The sequence below is a fragment of the Mastigoproctus giganteus genome, chromosome 6, assembly GCF_048544385.1.
Source record: "Mastigoproctus giganteus isolate SK-2022 chromosome 6, ASM4854438v1, whole genome shotgun sequence".
Lineage (NCBI taxonomy): Eukaryota > Metazoa > Arthropoda > Arachnida > Uropygi > Thelyphonidae > Mastigoproctus > Mastigoproctus giganteus.
Window position 1 is genome coordinate 204,357,376 of NC_143580.1, and position 18,414 is coordinate 204,375,789.

The window sequence follows — 18,414 nt, forward strand, 5'->3', positions numbered from 1 at the left end:
TGTAATATTATTATTATAACACACCAATGGACAAAGCATAAAGATATACATAATAGCATATAAACAATGGAATACATATGAAATATGAATGAAATATGATTTATTTAGCTCATAAAATTACCTGTTACCAGGTAAATTCAGGGGCCATCCCAGGTATTATTATCACATCCATGTTATTATTATAATGTAAAGAGTAATGTACCAACTCTGTGGTACCACACTCAGGGTATTGGAGAATGAAAGAGACCTGGGGGTAATTGTGCAGTCAGATATGAAGTTCTCTGAGCAGTGCAGACAGGCTGCCAGGCAGCTCATGGTGTCTTGTCAATGATGTACAGAAATTTTTTTAGCAGGGATAAGGAGGTGATTATCCCTTTGTATAAGGAAATGGTCAGGCCACACCTTGAGAACTGAATACAGGTCTGCAGGCCTCATTATTTTAGGAAGGATGCAGAGCTGTTGGAATGAGTACAGAGAAAGGGGATAAAGGGGTGCTGTTACCAAGAAATGCTTCAGTTCTCCAAATTGCAGTGTCTGGAGACTAGGCACCTGCTAGGTGATCTGTTGAGGTGTTTAAGGCTTCAAATGATTGAGCAAGGCCAATGGGTGATTGATTGCTGGAACAAACTTCCATCTGTCATTGTGGAAGTTGATAACTTAAATAAATTCAAGGAAGTAGACAAACTTTTGGAGGGAATGGTTACGTGAAATGGGAAGTTTTTTTTTTTTTTTGCTGTATAAGCTTGCTTTCTTACATCATATAAGATAACAAAATATTTGTATTTCATCACTCATGGCAATTTAAATTTTTATGATTTAATACTCTGTATAAGCTCCTTTTTCATATAAACCATGTTTTTTTTTTACCTATCCTGAGGGTCGTCCTTAACAGTGGCATTGCTGCAATAGCTAAAATTACATAACAGATGTTAAACTGAAGAAGAAAATCGCATGGTAATATTGCTAATTGAGAATAATTAATAAAAGCTTACCATAGGAATTAATTAATTTTTTGAATGATAGGATAAATTGATATGATTCCCAAAGAGTCCCAATAATGAAGGATTTCCGGATTGAAATCCAAAACATAGTTAATGAAATATTTCATCGAGTTAAGTAGTTTTATTAAATTTTCTTGTTTAATACAGGTATTATTAACATAACTGAAGTAAGACCTCTAGTGTTGTAATTTAAAACTGGTTGTAATAATATAACTTTAAACTATTATAGAATGCTTTGTGACAAATTAGATAAAATTAAACTGATTAACTTCTTTTGGATGTGGTTGTGTATTGATGCATTAGAAATGTAATATTTCTCTGTTTTCACTAACTTTTGAAAATAAACATTTGAAACTCTATGATCTGATTTGCTTAGTTATTATTCACTGTCTGCTGTTGAGAAACCTTAGAGTTCAGATTGCATTCCCTATTTCTTCATTTTATATGCAGTGATGGGCACTTTTTTGTCAATGTGAAAGGTGGATGTTTTTTTGTCAGATGCAGGAAAAGCTCTCTTGCATGGATCATTTATCCAGTGTAATACTAATAATTTGTCTTTTTTATACTAATATTTATCTGAGAAAAAAAGCATTTTTTTTTTTTTTTGTAATTTATTTTTTTTTATTCTTAACATTGTTATATTGTTTCTTGAATTGCATTGGTATATTCTTGAGGAATCCACTTATTTCTGATTTTCTTGAATGAAGTATTGAAATGTGCAGGTGATCTGAAGGTTAGAAGGCTAGTCAGTGATACAAGTCAGGCTGTGCCAGCTCCTTCAGATTGACTTAGACAGGTTTATGGGTTGAAAAAGAATATGGCAGTTACATTTTAATGCTGCTAAAACTTAAGGTTCAACATTTGAGAAATAATTAGCATTAGCAGTGGCAAATGATGCAAGAAAGCAAGCTTATACAGCATTAGCCAAAAAAAAACCCACCTCCCATTTTGTTGGTATTACCAATTACCAAATTACTAATCATTATGTTGGTAATCTGCCTTAGCTTGCTTAACCTCCTTTGTGACTTGATTACAGATTAATTTATATCTACCATAGGCTTCTGCATCACCTGATAATTTATATGCATCCCATGCACTTTTCTTCTCTGCCATGTGTTGCAATAGTTCATCTGATATCTACTCCTTCCTACCTGGCGCCTCCGTAGCCAGGTCGGAAGGAGCAGTAGTGCGTATCACATGCTTCTTGATTAGACCGGGGTTCGAGCCCGTCGCCACCAAATACGGAAGATGCGGAAAGGTCAGGGAATGACCACCGCATATCCTGGAGCAATATGGCCTTAGTTGCTAATGCTCCTAAAAACCAAAAAAAACAACATCTACTTAGGTCTAAGCCTTGTACAGCATTTTTTTGTTGGTGTGAAAAGTCTAGTCGCTTCTTTGATTACTGCACTGAATATATTTCCCATTGAGAATTTTCTGTTGGTAACACGATCAGCTGATCCCCCTTGTTGCCTGTCTAGTACTGTACTGCAAATTGGTCTTTGTATAAATACTGCCTCAATACAGGAATATGGACATCTCCGCAGCCAGGTGGGCAGGAGCAGCAGTGCATAACACACACTTCTTGATTAGACCGGGGTTCGAGCCCGTGACCACCAAATATGGAGGATGCGGAAAGGTCAGGGAATGACCACCGCATATCCCCAGAGCAATATGGCCTTAGTTGCTAATGCTCCTAAATAACAGGAGTATGTTTGCTATAAGGAACTGACAATCTCAAAATTTGAAAACTTGAAAAATGAACCCAAAAACACAACTGCTGATGAATTCTGTAAACTCTTTTCATCTGATAAAGAAGATGAACAAGTACTTTGATTTTAAAAGGCAATAATGTATATTTTTATGAAAATATATATGTAATAAATTTTAAATATATTGATATAATTCATGTTTGTTAACCATAGGCACATGCCTTTAATTCATATACAGAATTACTCTGTGTATAAGTTTATTGGCATACATGTAAAATTTTAGACAATTTTTTAGTGCTTTGAAGGTTGATTCATGTGCTGAAATATATGGTAGATGTGATATGATAGTACCAAGATATAATACTTTTCCTTAATATAATACCGTAATTTCAGTTTAGCCCAGTTAATTGAAACAGTTATTATTAGTTAAGTCTAATAAATCCACAATATTTATAGCATTTAATAGAATCCATGTAATACATTTTAAATATATTGGTATAGCATAGTCTTTAGTAGGAACCTTATTGCAAGCAAATTTGGCTGAATTAAATAAAAACTTTGGAGTTGTGAGATAGAGGAAGGTGGAAAATGGTTGGCTCTGTGGTATTCAAGGTGTCTATGGCTGTAATGTGTGTGTGTAATGCATACTGATAGTTAATAATAAGGGAGGCCTCTGTGAATATACCAAGTGTTTGTTGTGTTGATAAGTTATAAGTAGCAGCTGTATATCTCAATTTTCATGTTCTCAATCAGCAGACATCTGAGTGGCCTTGGTGGGGAAAGATATCTGTCCTAAACAAAAAAATAATAAAATAAAGAATAAAAATTATTGTTTTAGATATTTTTAACTCTGTTTAATTATTATTATTTTTTTATTTATGTGTGTGTGTGTGTGTGTGTGTGTGTGTGTGTGTGTGTGTGTGCAGATATTTCTTCTAATCACTTTTCCCCTTTAATTTATTTTAATTATTTTCAGGGTAAATATAGATGGATTGCTTGTTTATTTTCCTTATGAGTTCATTTATCCCGAACAGTATTCATATATGCTAGAACTGAAGAGATGTTTGGATTCAAAGGTGGGTTTATTTTTTTTCTGTTTTGTATATGAATGATCATTATTATTATGTTTTATATATGAACATGATTGTTTACCAATTGGTGTAATGCATAGCATTGTACCTACTAAATGGTAGAAGTGGCATTTGATGTATATATTCCAAGAGCTGTTAATACATGTAATGTTAAAATTGGAAAACAGTTTCTTCTAGAGTTCTTTGAGGATGCTTTAGTTGGTTAATTACATAATTTACTTGGTAGTTTAATGTATTCAAGAAAGTAAATTGCACCTGAAATTGGGAGTATACATGGAATATCAAAAATAATGTGTGTATTGTTATGAACAAAGGAATTTCCAGATGACAAGTAAAAAAGAGGAAAGTTTGTGACTGTTTATGTTAAATATAGCATAAAATTTTGACTGTTATGCTGTATTTATGTAAGATTGAACAGCTAAGGATATATTTTAATAGGCATTTGGGACTCTGATAGAACCCTAAAAATGTAACTGCTCACAGCAGGCATGCAAACTAGTGGCCTGGTCACATGAAGCCCTGTAATGTTTTTTGTGCAGCCTTCAAGTGTTGTCAACTTTCACAGATTAATCAGGGTTGAACGTATATGAAAAATAATGATAAGAGATGATATTTAAAGAAGATACACTAATATAAGATTCATAACTTATAGAACTCATGATTGACAATGGTCTTAAGATTGCATATTTTTGTGCAAGGGAAAACATGAAAATATTCAATATATTTCTCTCAACAATGCCACTGGTGTGTATGTGCACATACGCACCAGTGGCATTACAGCTATAGTACAGCCTGCAAAACTCCTAGAACTGTTTGTGTGGCCTGCAACCACTTCTGAGTTTGACAGCCCCAGTGTTCATTGTTGAATATTTATCACGATTTTTTTTCTTGTTGGTCAACAGTATAAGCTTTATGTAAATGAAATATCATCTCCTTGAACAAAGTCTAAAAACACTATTTTTAGATGTTTTATAATGTTGACTGTTTATGAATATTTTTCATTAAATTTTTTATTTGTTTTTCTAGAAATATAAATAGTATTGTAAGTATTGCAAAAATAAAATATCATGATCATAGGAGTAAAAAAAAAATTGTAATGTCACCCCATTCTATTTTTTAGCCAAATTCATATGTAATTCTGTATAAATTCCCACAGGAAGCATTACTATATATAAATAAACCAATGAAAATAGTTTCTCAGAGTGTTTACTGGGTTCTGCAAAGATTAACACCACAGAGGTTGGACAGAAGTTTTCAAAGAGACAAATAATTACACATGAATAAATACAGCTAACAGGTTAAGTGAATAAAATAATTACCGGTATATAGCTAACAAAATGAGATGTTAAGTTATTCTTAATTTCATTCCATACAGATTCTCTGTACAAATATGATGTTTGACTGAGACAGCTAACTAAAGTCTCAAGTCACGTTATTTAGAGTTACATTTCTTAACAAGCATTGGACTGAAACTCTGCTGCAATGTTCAAAAGGCTTAAATATTGCACTTGAGAGCAGTATTTTCTTATTTTAGTTCAATTCACAGTAAAAATTGAAGAGTTCCATTGTCGTGTGTGTGTGTGTTTTGTTTATGCAAGACTTATATATTGTAACAATATAAAACTTCTGTTTCATCAAAGTTATGCAGCAAAAGTTCATCTTTAGTTTTGTCTGTGGATTTTTAAACTTCTCTTTTCCCATTGAGTTTTAAATATAGTGAGTCTGTGAGCGCTACTATACTAGTATTGATTGAATTTTTTTTTTTTTTCTTAACTTGATACCAAGTGTCTAAATCAAAAGTGATTCACGATGTCCATGAATATTTGGTCATTATGTTATTCACTGTTGCTTTCTGTGTGTAGTGAAGCAGGCATGATGCATGCTGCAAGCAAAGTTACATAAAAGTTATGGCAAAGTCTTCTTCATTGGAATAATTTTCTCTTTGAATATTCAAACATTATAAAAAATAAAATTATGAATAGAGGTAAGTCATTAATATTAAAAATAAAATTTATGTTAGATTAAGGGGTTCAACAAAATTTATTATTAAACTTTTGAAACTGATTATATAACTGCTTTTAGCACAATGTTGTTTTTCTATAGTCACTTAGTGAAGCAATGGCAGTGAAACAAAACATTATATTTTTATTTTATCTTTATCTTTTTTATTTTATTTTATTAATTTTTATCTTTTCCATATTAAGTTGGAAAAAAGTGCTATGTCAGCTCTCTGTGATATCACAAATATGACTGATAACTGCATCTACTTTTTTATTTGGCTAGAATATTAAATTGAATTTAAATATCACACTTCAGTGTTTTCCCCAAAAAATTTTGTAGCCAGGTGGCATAATGAAGTAGCCCGGTGGGGAAGTGTAATACTTAGCAATATTATAAATTTTCTGTTATTTATAAATGTGACTTAAGCGATCCAGAGCAACATTTAATTGCATAATTTAACATTTAATCATAGAGAGCTATTAAGTGCTCGATAATTCCTATATTCTTTTATATTATGAAAACAACAGGGATTACCTTTATTTTTGATATAGGATGCTTCTTTTTCAACCAACTCTCCTAGTCCAGTGCTTAACAATTCTTTGTGAAGGCGATATAAATTTTACAAAAAATGTGAAACATCTTCCTCACAGGACAGTAGTGTTCAGATCCCTCGGTCTCAGTATTGAGCACTCAACCCAACTTCTGTCTTCAAACCATACCTCTGCCAGCAAGGAAACCATTACGTAGATTGATATTAAAATTGAAGGTCTAAAAAGCTTAATAAATATGGAGCAATTATTCTCTTCATTCCTGTAGATTGACATTAAAATTAAAATTTAGGGGTCTAAAAAGCTTAATGAATATGGGGCGATTATTCTCTTCATTCCTTAAGTCGGACTAGAACTTTTCGAAGCATCATGTTCACAGGAATAAGAGCAACACACCTTATGCGCGTGTGTTGCTCTTACCCCTAAATTTTAATTTTAATGTCAATCTACAGGAATGAAGAGAATAATTGCTCCATATTTATTAAGCTTTTTAGACCTTTAATTTTAATGTCATACTACTTAATGGTTTTCTTGCTGGCAGAGCTGTTTGAAGAGTATGATGTTTGAAGACAGAAGTTGGGTTGAGTGCTCAATATTGAGACTGAAGGGTCTGAATACTACTGTTCTGATAGTAAGGAAGATGTTTCACATTTTTTGTAAAATTTATATCGCCTTCACAAAGAATTGTTAGGCATTGGACAAGGAGAGAGTTGGTTGGAAAAGAAGCATCCTGTATCAAAAAAAAAAAGGTAATCCCTGTTGTTTTCATAATAATTTAACATTATATGCTTCTGTCGCATTTACCTTGATCGCATAGCATGTTTGAATTAATATTGATCGAGATCATTGAGCAGTACCACACGGTACCACGAGAATTGCTTAAATTTCACATGGAAAAGTGCAGTGTTCTCCTGGGGAGAACACTGTACTTTTCCATGTGAAACATGACATGGGGATATTTTTGAATTCATAATTTCCATCTGGAATTTTCTCAGTCAGAAATTAAATACCTCTCCCTCTCCCCAATTCTTTCATAACTTTAGTTAAGAAAATGTATTTTAGAAGGATTGAAATGCAATGCAGTCTTTATTTGACTTTTAGCACAAATACGCAATGACTAAAATTTAATCTATTAAGCAAATTTAATTTTGCACGTTTTTTTTTCCTGTCAGTAGATAAAATGGGTTTAATATTTTAAATGAAAAAGGCACGTTAATGTAGGTTTTTTTTTTTTTTAAATAATGCTATAATTATAAGTAGAAAACATGGAATAATTCAACCATATAAAATATAATAGCTGCTGTAACTGAGTTATTATGTGTTAGGATTAAAAAAAAAAAACAGCTTTGTTTTCCTAACAGGTAACGTCTCTGAAATCATTTTGCATAGAAAATAGTGTAATATAGTTAGGTTACATTCTGGATTAGACTGCAGAACTTTTCACATTCCCCAAGGATGTACTACACAGGTTATAAACAATGCAAATGAATTTTACAGTACTGCAGTATAATTACAGAGAACACTAACTGTGGTCAGTAGCAGCAATTTATAATTCAATTTTAAGTCATTCCACTCTTTGCATTATGCCATTAGCAGTTTTTTCCATTATAAACATGATTTCATCCTTCAAAAGAATGTCACATACTTTTGTTTACAACATTTATAATTGGTATATCAGTTAAATTTTGGCTTGTAAATTGATATAAAGTTTAGTAATTGACAGATTTGGTAGCTGCTTCCATCTCTCCTCTCAGGGGAAAATGTTTAGCTTTGTGAGTGTCCCATGTACAATTAATATTTCATTGATATGTTTTTTATTGCATCTCTAACTGACTCCAGATGGAAGAAACTGAACATCTACAGTAATTATGAACATCTGCAGTTCATAATTAATGTTGATATGTTTGAATCCCAAGCACTTCCTAATTCATTTCACAAATATACGTGGTCTCAGTTCTAATCTCAATGTTGTCCATTTCCACTTGCAGTCTGCCAAACCCCATGTACTTTTTCTGACAGAATCTCAGTTATCGGTTGTTCAATTAGTGCTCATTTCAGATGCCCAAATTATTCGCTGTTGTTTATAATATACTATTGTTTATAATAATTTAATTGTGTAATCGTAGGAATATAATGCAGAATAGAATACAATAGCTTAATTCCACAATTCGGAAACAATTTCAGTAGCTGGTTCTGCTCCTTGCTTCTGCAAGTGTCTATTGCAAAATTTTTGTTTTTTCATAAACTGCATTTTTTTATGTCTCTTTTGGGGGATGCGATTATGCTTGTTTATATTTGAAATGGTATTAATAGACATGATATATCGAGGTTACACCCTTCTTTAATTTTGGAACTTTCAGACACCAGACTGATTCATGGTTATCACAACAGTTTTCAATCATTGGATATCCTCTTCTTGAGAGCCTAAGGGTTTTTTTTTTTTCTCTTTTAAAATCCAATGATATAAAGATTCCTTCACCTCTATCCTGCTTGCCTCTATTCATTTTAATAGTACACCATGAATTCAAACTTTGCATTCTGTCATCTTAAAATTGCGTTACAGTTTTAAATCCCTATTGTATCAGTTATTTTTCCAGTTTAACCAAGAGTTCAGATTTGTCCAGTTTCTCTCATGTTACTTTATAGGCATGCTAAAAGCTGCCATGCCATGTCATGCCATGACATGACATGACATGGCATGGCAGTTTTTAACTTGTTTATAAAGTAGAATGAGACAAAAAACACATCTGAATGAAGAAGCATTAGATGACATAACATTTCATGTCATCTAATGCTTCCAATTCCCTACAAAACCATCCCACTATTCCTCTCTTGCTTTTTCTGTTACTCTTCTAAGCCTGTTGTCAATTTCTTTATCCTTCCTTCATTTCTTTTATCATATCCTTTGTCACTCATGCTTTCCTAAATCTTAATCTCTGCTTCTACCCCATTTCCTCTTGAAGTTTAGCAACAAGAAATAAACTCTTCAAGAAAGTGGCATGTTTTAATATGTACAATGCTCGAACTAAGATTATTTTCTTTTCTGCACGTCCACAATATTGTTCATTCATTTCTCCAGTGAGCACACTGCCACAAACAGAATTTCCAGTGTATAAGCTAATTGCAGTATGCAGTAATATGAATAACCTATGATACATATGAAAAAAAAAGTTTTTTTTAACTGTCAGATTTCTGTTTGTCAACAGATATCTCTAAAAAGAGCCAGATAAATTTCACAAAAAATGCATTCATTAAGAAGTGAGTTATTGTATATGGATTTATTGAAGGATATGCTAAAATTATTAGGTACTTTATGCATTTGGTGAATGCCTACCATCACTAGGTGGTAGATGACTCTCATCAACTGGTGCAGTACCACCACTTTGTTTATTGGAGGCTTGAAGTGGTGGAACCCATGTTTAGTCTCTAGAGCTAAGTTTTGGTCAACCCTTCCCTATCTCTTCCATCATGCAGTATGATTGATGACTTTTGAGGTTATGATGAACATCGTGGCGAGATCCAATATTCCTTACATTTCGAGGGTACGGCTCTAAAATGGTGTTTGCAGGCCGGCCGCTAGTTAGTACCGGACCGAACCTATTGGTAACTCTGTAGGAGGCTTCCGGATCAGCTAGTGTATGATCTTGCTCCTCTACTCTGCCAGATAGTGACTTGAGGGAGTCCGAGTAGTGTGTATGCGGGGAGCATTGTCGAGGCCACATTATGTCAAGGATCTGGGTATATTCTTACCATGTGCACACCATATCTAAAAATTTCCTTACTTCATACAGCATGTCCCACTCACTTTTTCTTACTATTGAATACACCATGAATTGTCAAACTAATAGAGCAAGCTTATCTGTTAAAAGATCTAAACCTCCCAAGCACTTCCTAATTCATTTCACAAATATATGTGGTCTGAATTCTAATCTCAACGATGTCCATTTCCACTTGCAGTCTGCCAAACCCCATGTACTTTTTCTGACAGAATCTCAGTTATCGGTTGATTCAACTACTGCTCATCTCAGATGCCCAAATTATTCGCTGTATGATTCCTTTCGCTTCAAAGGTGTTACTTGTGCATACATCCATTCTGATATTCCCTGTCAGAGACTTCACAATTTGGAATCTCCTCTCTTTGATCTTCTCTGGCTTAAAATCCCTCTACCTCATTGTGTAAAATTCATCTGTTGTCTCTACCGTTCTCTCAACTCCACTAATCACTTGGAGCTTTTTGACTTCCTCTCTTTGCAACTTGACTTTCTCCAGTCCAACTTTCCCAACAGTGAGGTAATGTTCCTTGGTGATTTTAATGTTCACAACTCCAGCTGGCTTCCGTTTTCTAGTCACACCGACCCAGCTGGTCGAGATGCTAAGGGTTTTGCAATTACAAATGACCTTGCACAGATTGTTCATTTACCTACAAGAATACCGGACAATCCTAATCATACAGCCAATACGCTTGATCTTTTTCTCACAAACAACCCTTCTAAGTACACGGTCGAAGTGAAAGGTCCTTTAGGCACTTCAGATCACAACTTGGTGATTGTCTCTTCTCCAATGGAACCTTTATCTCATGGCTATTTCCAACCTCGTGTTGTTTGGCATTACAAGAATGCAAAATGGGATGACCTGCAAGACTTCTTTTCCTTGCTCGGATTACTGTTTCAAAACTTCTGATGTCAACGTTTGCTCAGATCGTGTCAGTGAAATTATTCTTGCAGGAATGAAATCCTTTATCCCACACTCAACTTTAAAATCTTGTCCTTTATCTAAACCTTGGTTTTCCAATAAATGTGCTAAAGCTGTTCAAGAGAAGAATGTTGCATAACCTAATTGGCTTGTTTCTAATTCTTCAGTTTCATTTTCTGCCTTCACCAAAGCTCGCAACAATTGTAAAGCAGTTATTAATCAGTCCAAACTAGAGTTTGAACAGGCTAAGAGTAGAAAACTTGCTTCTTGCCCTAATGGTAGCCGAGCATTCTAGTCCCTTGCCAAAGCTATTGGCCGCAACTTTACCCACCTTTGTCCAAACCAGATGGTTCTGTTGTCACTTCAGCCAAGGATAAAGCTGACCTGCTAGCATCCCATTTTTCTTCCATCTCATGTATTAATGATCTTGGTAAAACACCTCCCACCATTCCCAACACGCTCCATTCAATGCCTCCTGTGGTCTTCCTTCAAAAGGATGTCAGAAAGATTTCGACGAATCTTGATGCTAAGAAAACTTCAGTCCCGATGGTATTTCTCCACTTGTTCTCGAAACCTGTGTTCTTGAACTTACTCCTATTCTTTGCCGCCTTTTTTCACTTTCTTATTCCAAAGGTGTTTTTCCTTCTGTTTGGAAATTTGCTCATATCCAGCCAGTTCCTAAAAAGGGTGACAAATTCCTCCCATCCAATTATCGTCCTATTGCTTACTTCTACTCTTTCTAAAGTAATGGAGAAATCAATTAACCACCAACTCTTAAACTACCTAGAAACCTTCCGTCTGATCAACGATAGCCAGTATGGATTCCGTCAGTGTCGGTCCACTGGTGATATTCTGGCTTATGTTACCCATTTATGGACTAATTCAATGGACAGGTTCGGTGAAACACAAGTAGTTGCTCTTGACACCTCAAAGGCTTTCGATCGTGTTTGGCATAAAGGTCTTCCAAACAAGCTTCCATCTTATGGTTTGCCAACTGTTTTTAGTAATTGGTTATCCAGTTTTCTCTCTGATCGCTCATTGAGGGTGATGGTAGATGGCTCTCTGTCTTCTAACTTCTCCACTAATGCCGGTGTCCCCCAAGGTTCAGTTCTTTCCCCCACTCTTTTCCTCTTGTATATTCATGACCTTCTTCCATTGACTGGAAATCCAATCCATAGTTTTGCTGATGATAGCACATTGCATTCCACTTTCCATTTTGAGAAACCTCGTCCTGCTCAATCAGCTTCAACTTTTCGAAAATCTGCTACCAATTCCTTAAATGCTGATCTTCAGGTAATTCTCCAGTGGGGCAAAGACAACTTAGTTGATTTCAACCCCTTCTAAAACTTAGTCTTGTCTTATATCTCGCAAAAAGGATTCTTCTGCTCCTATGCTTATCTTTAGTGACACTCCGATTTCTAGGCAAAATGATATATCTCTTTTGGGGATTACCCTGACTTCTAATCTCGCCTGGCACAAGCACATTACAAATATTGCTTCCTCTGCATCTAAAAAACTTGGTTTTCTCTTTTGCTCTCGGCGTTACTTTTCTTCCAAACAGCTGCTCACTCTGTATAAATTGCAAATCTGCCCTGTCATGGAATATTGTTCCCACATCTGCGGTGGTGCCCCCAAAAGCTCTCTCAGGCTTCTTGATTCCATTCAGAAGAGGGCAGTTAGGTTAATTAATGATTCATCTCTAACAGAATCTGTCCACTCGCTGTCTCAGAAGAGGCATGCAGCAGAAACGTACTGTTTCTGCTGCATGCCTCTTCTACAGATACTTCCATGGGCACTGTTCTTCTGAATTGGCTTCTATAATTCCCGCTCCCTCTTTCAAAACAGTCCAAACATGTGCTGCCACCAGCCAACATCCATTTACTGTCCAACTTCAAACTCACAGAACCAACTTTTCATCTTCCTCGTTTATTCATTCAACTGCCGTTTTCTGGAACCACCTTCCTTCATACATATTTCCTGAAAATTACAGTCTACAGAAGTTCAAGTCCAATGTCAGCAAATATCTTCTTTTGTCTTCTCAACCTCCAACCCAAGCACTGTACTAAGTACTATAGGTTCTAATACCTCTCGTGTTTGGGGTTTACATAAAAATAAAAAAATAAATAAAAAAAAAAAATAGTTGTCCTGTGACACCTGAATTTTGGACTTCCTTTATCTTAATGATAAGTCTCGGTAGCATTGATAATTCTTCTTAAACTTGGCATGAGAATCGATACTCTGCACTCTTTTTAGGGGCTTCATCTATCAGTGCTATTGATTTATCAAGCTGAGATTCTTTACAGGAGTGAAACATCTGTTTCATAAAGGGGTACAAGTGGAATACCACACTAGAATGATGGGCAACTCTTTTCTGAATGGGAATGAGAGTGCTAGTTTACAAGTCATAAAATCCTAATTTCTGCCCATTTCATTATCCTTCTGTGTGACTTAAAAATAGAACTTGAGCAAATATAATAAATAAGTTTTGTGAGTTTTACAAAGACACAGATATAACCAGTGAATGAGTTTGATATATAAAAGATATAAATTATTTGTCCAAGTCACAAACTGTAGCTATAAAAATTCTGAATTTTTAGAATTTTATTTGACTCTTTTAGAATCATCCAGTTGACTATCTAGTTATTCTTGACAGAACCCTAGATATCCTTGTTTCACTATATGTCTACCATTCTATTTTAATAATTTCATTATTGAATGTTCTAAGGTCAGTTTGTTTTTAACATGGAAAATTTGGTGGAGTACTTTGGTTTCCTTTTTTTTTCAATAATAATTATTGTTATGTTAATGACTCCAAGCATCACTTATATCCATATAAGTGTATTGTGTGTGTGTGGAAATGTGTATTCATGAGTCAATTTGCATGTTGTGTAGGCTGAAGAGTCCCAGAATAATTCCCAGGAGAAACCCTACTCCTTTCACCTGAGATCAGTTAACTGCAGCTTTAGTTGAATGTGTAGAAAAAGAATTTTGGCCCATAATCATGTTTCAGAAGGTTAATGAAAATCTGGACATTTGAGCAGTGTTAACATGAGTGCTAAGTCTTTTTCATATTTAACTGTAGCTATCTTTAAAGTTGCATGAATTTGATTCACTCAGAATTGGTTGGTATTTCCACACAAAAAAATCTTTGATTCCAGTCACACATATTATTAAAATTTTGCTATTTATTTTCATTTGTGTATTTTAACTTTATTAGGGTCATGGTTGCTTGGAGATGCCATCAGGAACTGGGAAAACAGTTTCTCTTTTATCTCTTATTTTGGCTTATCAGATGGTATGTATAGATTTTTAAAAATATGTATATATATATTAAAATAATTCCCTTTTTTGTTTAAATTATGATTGCTTACTTTGATGAATATTGAATGATTTTTAGTTTGCGGTTGACATTTATGATAATTTTTTTTTTTTTTTTTTAAAGAAAACCCCAAACATGAGGTATTAGAACTTACAGTACTTAGTACTGTGCTTGGGTTGGAGGTTGAGAAGAGGAAAGAAGCTATTTGTTGACATTAGACTTGAACTTTTGAAAACCGTAATTTTCAGGAAATATGTACGAAGGAAGGTTGTTCTAGAAAATGGCAGTTGAACGAATAAATGAGGAAGATGAAAAGTTGGTTCTGTGAGTTTGAAGTTGGACAGTAAATGGATGTTGGCTGGTGGTGGTACATGTTTAGACTGTTTTGAAAGAGAGAGCGGGAATTATAGAAGCCAATTCAGAACAGTGCCATGGAAGTATCTGTAGAAAAGGCATGCAGCAGAAACAGTATGTCTATGAGATGGCAAGTGGAGAGACTGTTAGAGATGAGTCATTAATTAACCTAACTGCCCTCTTCTGAAGGGAATCTAGAAGCCTGAGAGAGGTGTTGGGTGCACTGCCCCAGATGTGGGAACAATATTCCATGGTAGCGTGGATTTGTGATTTGTACAGAGTGAACAGCTGTTTGGAAGAAAAGTAACGCCGAGAGCGGAAGAGAAAACCAAGTTTTTTAGAAGCAGAGGAAGCAATATTTTTAATGTGCTTGTGCCAAGAGAGAGATTAGAAGTCAGGGTAATCCCCAAAAGAGATATATCGTCTTGCCAAGAAATTGGAGTGTCACCAAAGATAACCTTAGGAGCAGAAGAATCCTTTTTGCAAGATATGACAAGACTGAGTTTTGGAAGGATTGAAATCAACTAAATTGTCTTTGCCCCACTGGAGAATTACCTGGAGATTGGCATTTAAGGAATTGGTAGCGGATATTTGAGAAGTTGAAGCTGATTGAGCAGGGCAAGGTTTCTCAAAATGGAAAGTGGAATGCAATGTGCTATCATCGGCAAAACTATGGATAGGATTTCCAGTCAATGGAAGAAGGTCATTAAAATACAAGAGGAAAAGAGTGGGGGAAAGAATTGAACCTTGGGGGACACCAGCATTAGTGGAAAAGTTAGAAGACAGAGAGCAGCCATCTACCATCACCCTGAATGAGCGATCAGAGAGAAAACTGGATAACCAATTACAAAACACAGTTGGCAAACCATAAGATGGTAGCTTGTTTAGGAGACCTTTATGCTAAACACGATTGAAAGCCTTTGAGATGTGAAGAGTAACTGCTTGTGTTTCACCGAACTTTTCCATTAAATTTGTCCATAAATGGGTAACATAAGCCAGAATATCACCAGTGGATCGACACTGACAGAAAATGCCACCTTTGCTGCATAAGGATATAATCAATCTGATTCTTTGTTTTATGATCAGGAGATTTCCATGTGTAGAGCCTTCTCGAGTGCTGCTGAAAGCAGGTGTTACCTATGACAAGACTGTTCAGATGACAAAATTCAATTAAACATTCACTCTGCTCATTTCTAGTGCCAAGACCAAACCTACCACATTCCGGACTAGAAGAAACTGTCTTGCCTACTTTTGCATTAAAATCACCCATGAGTATCAAAACATCCTTTTTTTGGACCAGATTAAGAGCTGACTGGAGATTTTCATAATAAACGTCCATATCTTCGTCTGTGGACATTGATGTCGGTGCGTATGCAACTAAAATTGTGAGATTTACTGGCTTGCTCTGAAGTCTAACTATCATCATTCTACTATTAATAGGATTGTATCCAAGAAGAGACCTTGATGAACATTCCTTATTCAAAATGAAAGTGACACCATCTTCTTTTACTTGGTCACTTCCAGAAAAAACAACCAAAAACCCATTTCCTGTTTTGAAATGACTTTTTCCTGTCCACATGGCTTCGGTTGCTCCTAAAATGTCAATTTTATACTTACCCATTTCATTGATGACCATATCCATCTTGCCTTCTTTTAAACTTTTTACTGTGTACATGATTTAAAACAGACATTGATTAAAAGTTCTAAAAAAGAGTACAGTAAGATAATATGAATACCAGCTGAATCTTTTGGGAATCTTTCACTCTCTCATTAGTATCATCTTGAAATCCTGGCATAGGGCTGGCACACTCCAGTCTGCAAAATCTTTGACTACAGAGAACTCCCACAGTCATTGGAGTTTTGTGATCAAGGTGCTATTGAGCATTGTCAATATGGCTGCTTACTCATGTTAGGAAATCAGAGAACTTATTTGGTCAACTTGAAGACAGTTGAGAGCAATTGCGCTATGTAGAAAATATGTTCACATTAGGGTTCAACAAATCTTAGCCAAAAGGTTGTCATGGCACCTGAACAAATCCAGCCTGGTCACTGCTAGTGTATGCATAAATTTTTAATCTGGATTCTTTACTTTTAAAGTTATGGTGGTCTATATCTTTTTCATTGTTTGGTCTTCTCTCAGTTATCCAGAACATTTGATTGTGTAAAATAAAGTTATACTTCAACCCATTTGAATATAGGAAAGTTTGCTGTGTATTAATAATATTTAACGAACCGAGAGTATTAATTTTGAGTTCATTAAAATATTGATAATGTTTCATTTTTTGTAGGCAAATCCATCACAACTAAGAAAGTTAATTTATTGCTCAAGAACTGTTCCAGAAATTGAAAAGGTTGGTCTCATTTCATATATTTTTTATCTGTGTTTTCATATATATATTTGGGATTTTAGTTGGGACATTCCAGTTTTATTATTATTCAAAGCATGTTCTGAATGCTATATGTCATAATAATGATGTACTTTACTACATAAATATCAGGTAAATATGCTAGACAAATGGAGCTGATTGATGTGACATGATGAATGGGCCTGTACTCCTGCCCTCAAGATAAATGATTGTATGTATAATATCAAATAATACCAAATAAATACTTAAATTATTATTACTGTTTGTGGACTTGAGAAGTTCACATCAGCTATAACAAGAAAATATAGTGGTAGAAAACTGTTGGGTCCTTGAAGTTGAGCAAAAATTTGTAAGATTGAGCTCCAAGTTTGTAAATCAAATGTGTGATATCAGAAAATTTGATTTTCTTAAATTGGGTGTTTATGATTAGTATAGAATATAAGAATAGTGCCATAGCTTTAATTAAACATTTTTTTATTTGTTATTTGTTATAGAAACTGGGAATCTATTGTGTTACAAGGAATAGATAGAAAAGGAAAGGAAATCATTAGGGAAGCTGGAAGTATATTGTGTAACAAGGATAGGTAGAATAGGAACAGTGTCTTCCAGAAGCAAAAAATTAGTGATATCAGAACAATTATCTTTTTAGGACACAAATGGATGAGTTAAAGGGAAAAAGTGGTTAATATCAATCAGTCAATCAAAAAATCATTAGTATTGATCATAGTATTAGTATGATTAATATTAGGAACAAAAGTTAGTAATTGTAGAGCAGACATCTTTTAAGGCCACAAAAAGTGATATTGTTGCATACATTGGTACAAAATGATATTAAGAATGGAAGATCTGCTCTACACTTAGCAGGTGTAGGGGATGTTGAAAACAAGTCTTGAGTTAGAATTAAATTTTTAAGTTTTTGGAATTCTGCCCAGACACAATAGGAGGGAGTATGTGATGGGAGCCTTGTCAATCATTTTGCCCCTGGAAAGACTATTCAAGGCTTATGGCATCAAATTATTCCCAGCATGTTCTGTGCTTTAACAGGAGAGACTGTTTTTACAGGGATGAGATACATTTTACATAGAAAGAATGCAAGAATATTTGCTGATGCTGTCAAGGCAGTCTTAGATGGGTTGAAAAAACTGCTAGCCTTGGGGAATTCATACAGCAAATTTAGCCATGCATTTGCTGGGACCAGCAAATACATGGCTAAATTTCTCTTGGGTAAGAAGCACATAGAATCTAATGCAGTGTGCCCAATTGATTTGGGTAGCCAGTGCAATGTTAAGTCAGTTGGTTGACATAAGCAGTAGGAAAATAAATGAGATCA

The 18,414-nt window shown here is 34.7% G+C and overlaps 1 protein-coding gene across 1 annotated transcript in view; it reads left to right on the top strand.

The window, feature by feature from the left end:
- The window catches only part of Xpd (general transcription and DNA repair factor IIH helicase subunit Xpd), a 279,740-nt gene that overhangs the window by 1,490 nt on the left and 259,836 nt on the right, over positions 1 to 18,414 (top strand). Inside the window, exons 2-4 of the mRNA XM_090376384.1 lie at positions 3,690 to 3,789; positions 14,263 to 14,340; positions 17,007 to 17,069. Of these exons, the coding sequence (XP_090232510.1) occupies positions 3,690 to 3,789; positions 14,263 to 14,340; positions 17,007 to 17,069 (241 nt within the window). The remainder of the gene's footprint in view (positions 1 to 3,689; positions 3,790 to 14,262; positions 14,341 to 17,006; positions 17,070 to 18,414) is intronic.